This window comes from Rhinolophus hipposideros (genome assembly GCF_964194185.1).
Source record: "Rhinolophus hipposideros genome assembly, chromosome: 22".
NCBI classification, from domain to species: Eukaryota; Metazoa; Chordata; class Mammalia; order Chiroptera; family Rhinolophidae; genus Rhinolophus; species Rhinolophus hipposideros.
In genome coordinates, this window is record NC_138068.1 from 5,093,388 (window position 1) to 5,099,387 (window position 6,000).

At 42.0% G+C, this 6,000-nt stretch overlaps 1 protein-coding gene across 3 annotated transcripts in view; it reads left to right on the forward strand.

Moving 5' to 3' along the window:
• AURKA (aurora kinase A) overlaps positions 1 to 6,000 on the forward strand; it is a 17,549-nt gene extending 11,549 nt beyond the window's left edge. For all 3 annotated transcript variants that reach the window (XM_081034138.1, XM_081034139.1, XM_081034140.1), the window contains 3 exons: positions 2,170 to 2,318; positions 4,798 to 4,972; positions 5,090 to 6,000. In XM_081034138.1, the coding sequence (XP_080890264.1) occupies positions 2,170 to 2,318; positions 4,798 to 4,972; positions 5,090 to 5,275 (510 nt within the window). In that variant the 3' untranslated portion in view covers positions 5,276 to 6,000. The remainder of the gene's footprint in view (positions 1 to 2,169; positions 2,319 to 4,797; positions 4,973 to 5,089) is intronic.

Genomic DNA, 6,000 nt, shown 5'->3' on the forward strand with positions numbered 1-6,000 from the left:
GTTTGTATGGTAAGATTACGTGCAGCTTTGTAAGAAACTGTTAAACTGTTTTCCAAAGTGGACCTGCCATCTCTGCATTCCCACCGATGGAGGAGAGTTTCTGTTGCTCCTTGTTCTCACCAGCGATTGGTGTTGTCAGCTCTTGTGGATTTTAGTCATTCTAATGGGTATATAATAGCAGCTCAGTGCTCTAATTTACATTCTCTGATGACATGTGATGTTGACCATTATTTCATGGGCTTATTTGCCATCTTTACTATCTTTGAGGTGTCTATTCAGATCTTCTGCCCAGTTTTAATTTGTTTTTTTTTGGTCGTCTTATTGTTGAGTTTTAAGCGTTCTTGTACATTTTGGCTGCAAGTCCTTTATCACACGTGTTTTACAGGCGTTTTCGCCCAGTCTGTGGCTTGTCTTTTCATTCTCTTATGTGTGTCTTTCACAGGGCAGAAGTTTTTAATCTTAAAGTCCAACATATCAGGTTTCTGTTTTTTTTTGGGGGGTGGTGGTCTGTTTTTATCTTGTTCCTTTTTTTTTTCACAGATTGTATTTTTATTTGAATGAAACTACTTATTTGAAGAAGTCAAAGCCTCTTAATTTGGGCTGTTTTTTCTGGAATTGGCAGATGATGGGCCTGTTGAATGGTGGTTACTTCAAATTGTTCTGTTTCTCGGTGGTGATCTCTGGGTACTGTGTACACTAGTTTTGTTTCTTTTTGGCATTAATCTAAATGGAATTAAATTCTGGTGGTTTTACTTTTACCATCTGTAACCACAGTGCTTTTGGGGAATTGGCCCTATGGCCTTGTTTCTGCAGTGAGGACATACTGGGCTAAGTAGATGTAGGTCTATTTTATTTGCTTCTAAATGTTAGCTAACCAAGTTAGTTTCTTATTTAATTGGCAATTAACATTTATACTACTTCTCAGTTGTCTTCAATTCAGATGGAGTTTATTTTGGTGTAAGTAGGTAGCTGTTTGAAAGAAAATAAGAGATTGGTTCTAAGATTCTGTGGTAGTTAGGATGAATATGTATACAAACTCACACATGCGCACACGCATGCCTGTTTTCCTTTTCTGATGAATTCAGGTAAAACTAATTGTAGAAAAATGTTAGGGACCTTTGCACGTACCCACAATCTAATGTGCAGGAAGTGGTGCCGGAGAACTCTGGTTTGCTGACAGCTGCTTGACCTGACCTGAGCAGGGAAAACCGTGCTCTCTGGAATACTAATGTGGGCTCTTATCTTAAAGCATCAATTCACTTTGGTGTTAGAAGAGCTTTCTGACCTCACTTTCACTTTATTATGATCTACATTTTTGTCTCTGGCTTTCGGCTGACAAAGTGAAAGTCCTGTTTGATAATATTTGGCTTCTACCCACTTATGTAGTAAACTGTTTTGGTGTAAAATAATGTTCCGTCCTGTCTAGCAATTACTTTGGAAAACAAAGTCTTCTCAAACTTTAGAGCTAAATATGTCCTTTCAGTATATACTATATAACAATTCTTATCTGTATGTTAAAGCGAATTCTGGACTTGCTAGTTCTTTCTTTAGTTGAGAAGGAAACAAAAGGACTGACTTGCTTGTGTACCTCTAAGCTGATTGACTAATGGTATCCCCCCCCCAAATTTAACATGCTATTTAACGTGCCAGTGTACTGCCTCTTGTTTGTTTATTGACTATTCAGGATTATTTTTCCCCCCTGAGAATCTTAGTGTAAAGTTTTAGCTTCAAACACATCCTTTTGTAAATTGATCTTTGTTTTAAAAATGGGAATTGACTGTACTTAAAAGATTTTTTTTTTAATTGTGTGTTTTTTTAAAAAATTGTTTGTGTCTGACTCCCTAATGTGTACTGATTGTTCAGTATTGACTTAATTCATTGCTGCTGGGCCATAGGTATCATTTGGGATGTAGTTGTAGCCCATGGGTGTTTTTTTCTCTCTCAATATCCCATCTGCTGGATTAGCAAATAAGTAATGTAGCATTGAATACCTCGTACTTAATACTGAAACTAATTTGGTTCAATTGATTTTTTTTCTTGTCATCAGTTGGTTCTAGCATTTGCTTTAAAATCTACAAAACATATTAAAATCTTTCAGAAGAGATGTCTAAAATTAACTTGTTATATAAAATCTAAAACACAGACTTTCGACCCTTTCTTTTTAAATAGTACATCACAGAATTGGCCAATGCCCTGTCTTACTGCCATTCAAAGAGAGTTATTCACAGAGACATTAAACCCGAGAATTTGCTCCTTGGATCCGCCGGAGAGCTTAAGATTGCAGATTTTGGGTGGTCTGTACATGCCCCATCCTCCAGGTATGTAACTTTAGAGGTGGAACTTGTCTGGTTTAGCAAAAGTTCAGGGGGGCTAGTCATGAGCTAAACAGTAAAATACTTCCGTGTAGGTGTTGTGCTGAATTGGGGCAGGTAACTGACACAGTATGTCGGGGTACTTTAGGTCCGAAGTAAATTAACACCTCCAAGGACATTTTTATTCTGTAATCACTTGGGCTATATTGTGTCCTAGGCCTGGGGTTAAAGACGCTTCATGTCCTTAGAGGCTAATGAATGTGACAAATAAGTAAACAGGTATGACAAGTATCTGACAGAGGTGCAGTGCCGGGTGTGTACCGGCCCTAATGGCTGATGCAGTGGGGGGCGGGGACCCCAATGCTTCTTGGACCTGGAGGCAGGAGTTCCGGATGGCGGCCGGGGCGAAGCTCCAGAGCTCAGAGCGTGGTTCTACAGGGAACTTAAACCAAATTGGTTTGGATGGGACTTTCAGGGTGGTAGTGAAAGATTCTCTTTGGTCTGCGGTTGTCTGTGGAATGAATAGTCCTTGTCCCCACTGAAAGCTAAAGAAGCGAGATCGCCTAATGAAACAACTTCAGTCTTGTGAACTTTACAAAAAAGAGCTAAAACATTCTGTTTTAAATATAATTTGGGTTTAAATAGGCTTTTGAAACCACATGTGAGGTAGGGCAATTAAAAGCGTGCATCTAAAAGTTTGCTAACTGTGGGGTAGCATGTAAAATTATAACCAGATGACTTTGAGAAATAAAGCCAGTTTAAAAAGAAAAATCGTATAGCCTCGAATAGGTGCCATGGGGTAGGGACAGCTTTGTTTTTGTTACAGACGACTTCTAATGGTTTCTAGCAATGCACTAAATCTGCTTTGCTTTTCCCCTATTTTTAAAAATTTGCTTGTCACTAGTGGGCACTGTTGGCACCTGGTGAGGTGAGGAATTGTAAGCAACCATGGAGACTTGTAAACTTTGTGGCTTCACAGGCCTAAGGTGTCCCTTAACTGTCCAGTGGTGCCATCACGATGGGAAGGATAACACCCTTTTCTGAAAAGGACATTTATGTCAATGTCGATTGTCACTTCACCCCGCCTCCCAAACGTTAACTGTAAGAACTCAGGGCATCGTGTGCCGTCACTGGACGCTCCCTGACTCTGTCATCTCAGTGGTGGTAAGAGGAGCGAAATGTCTGGACGTATTGCACCAGGGGTGGCTCCTTCACCCCAGGTCACATCTGTGTGCTCCCTAGGCCTCAGGCGTGGTGAACGCGGCCCCAGTACAGACCCAGCATAATCTCCAAGGGCAAAGAGTAACTGCTACCAAGCAACAGAACCCGCGTGGGCTTTGCTCCTGGTTTGTCTGCCACCCCCGGCTCATTTGCAGCCTTTGTTATAAAAACTCAGACATATAGAAACGCCGAATTGGTACTTGGCGCTCGCTCACCTGACTTCCCAGTGCTGACATTTTGCCATATTGTCAACATTTTGCCATGTCGGCTGTGTCTACTTTGTGGCAAACCTTCACAAACCGGTTGCAGACATTCTGATGCTTTGTCCTTAGCATTTCAGAGAACTTCTAAAAATAAGGACATCGTTCTGTCTAATCCCAACCATTATCACTCTTAAGAAAATTAATAGCCTTGGAAATAGCTAATATTTAGTCCTCGTTCAAATTTCCTGCTATCCACAAGATTTTATAGCTGTTCTTTTAAATTAGAATCTAACCTAGGTCCATGCACTGTATTTGATTGTGACCAAAGATTTAGACCAAAGAGTTGGTCTAAATTTAGACCAGTCCCACAATTTAAAATGGATTCTTCTGATTGTGATGTCACTTTGTCCTTCATCCTCTGTATTTGCTGAAAACTGGAAATTGGATCTCAAACCTGAAGAATATTTTTGGCAAGAAGACTTCATAGGCCACCCCCAAAATGTCAGTATCTCTTTTGTGCCAGTGATGTCTCAGAGGACACCATGTTATCTATAACCTCAGACCTAGTGCTCTCACAGTGGGACAGTTTGTAGTTTCTTGTCATTATTGTCACCTGGCTCTCAAGCTTCGTAGCATATCTGGAATGTAAAAACAAACATGTAACACTGAATTACATGTTCAGTGTTATTATAAGTTCGTATAAGAACTTATAAGTTATATAATCTTAATTATAAATTCTTATAGAGAACTTATAGAGTACTTACAGAGAACTTTGCATGGTTGCTTTTATACAGTAGTGATACTTTAAATTTCTTATTTTTGGATCAGTTAAGGAGTTTCAGGACTTAGACAAATTTGGGGTGCAGCTTGGCTGCAAGCTGTGTGGTCTCGCATGTCTCAGTCTGTTTTCTATCTAAAAATGGGGACTCATCACAGTACCTACTTCGTGGCACAGGATCTGGCCTAGGAAACGCCCTGTGTCAGTGTGATTGTTAGTGATTTTAGCAGCTGTTGTGATCACAGAACCAAGAGCATGTCAAGCTGAGCCCCCTCGTTTCTAGGAGGACCACCCTGTGTGGGACGCTGGACTACCTGCCCCCGGAGATGATTGAAGGCCGGATGCACGATGAGAAGGTGGATCTCTGGAGCCTCGGGGTTCTTTGCTACGAATTTTTAGTGGGGAAGCCTCCTTTTGAGGCAAGCACATACCAAGAGACCTACAAAAGAATATCGCGGGTAAGACATAACCAGAAGGAATCCTTTCTGTCCTTATCGGCCTTACCTTCAGGCTGCGATCTGAAGATCTGTACTGTTCTAAACCATGTTTTGTGACTGTCACTTACTGTACTCCAGGTTGAATTCACATTCCCTGACTTTGTACCAGAGGGGGCCCGGGACCTCATCTCCAGACTGCTGAAGCATAACCCCAGCCAGAGGCCGACCTTGAAAGAAGTACTCGAACACCCCTGGATCACAGCGAATGCCTCAGAGCCATCAAGTGGCCCCAAAACCAAAGAAGCAACTGGCAAGCAGTCTTAACCCTGCTGCAGGGGGAGCAGTCCTTGGGGCAGGGCTGCTGGATAATGGGTCGGACACAGGCTCCTGACATTCTTACTGCTGCCTGCCTGCAATTGGAACGCTCCAGAAAATGTTTGTTTTTGTACCGAGCAGGCGGGACCTCGGCCACCTCATTCAGAAAGTCCCACTTCAGTAAACGTGACACTCTGAAGTGAAGTGGCCACATGAACCGTGCTGATTTCACTGGTTTTATAATCCCAAGGCAGGGTTCAAGTTCAGCCGCCCGGCAGCCTGTTGGAGTAAGGCGTCCTTGTGGGAGGTGAACCTGGAGTCAGAGTGGGCAGAACAGCCCTGACTTGATCGGTTCAAGAGGTGTGCAATAACCTTCCCAGCACATGGGTGTGTGTGTAACTTATTGGGTGGCCGTGCCTGGTGAAGCTGTCAGAATGAGTATGGTAAATGTTAAAATAAAGACACGTGTATGGACTTGTGATTTTACTTCCATGGCGTCCCTTCAGGAATGCTGTGTGTCTGTCCATCACCGCTCTTAAGCCTGTTTATCTCTTCCTCCTTAACCACTTCCCTCCTGTCTGGGACTTTTGTAAAATAGGAACACGTGCTCTCTGTATCGCAGGACTTGCCTGGGACACAGCTGGTTCTCACTGTGAAGGGCTTTTAAAAAATGTTTTCGATAGTTTATATATTGTTTTTGTGAATACATTAAGATTTACAAAATGATGACTTTA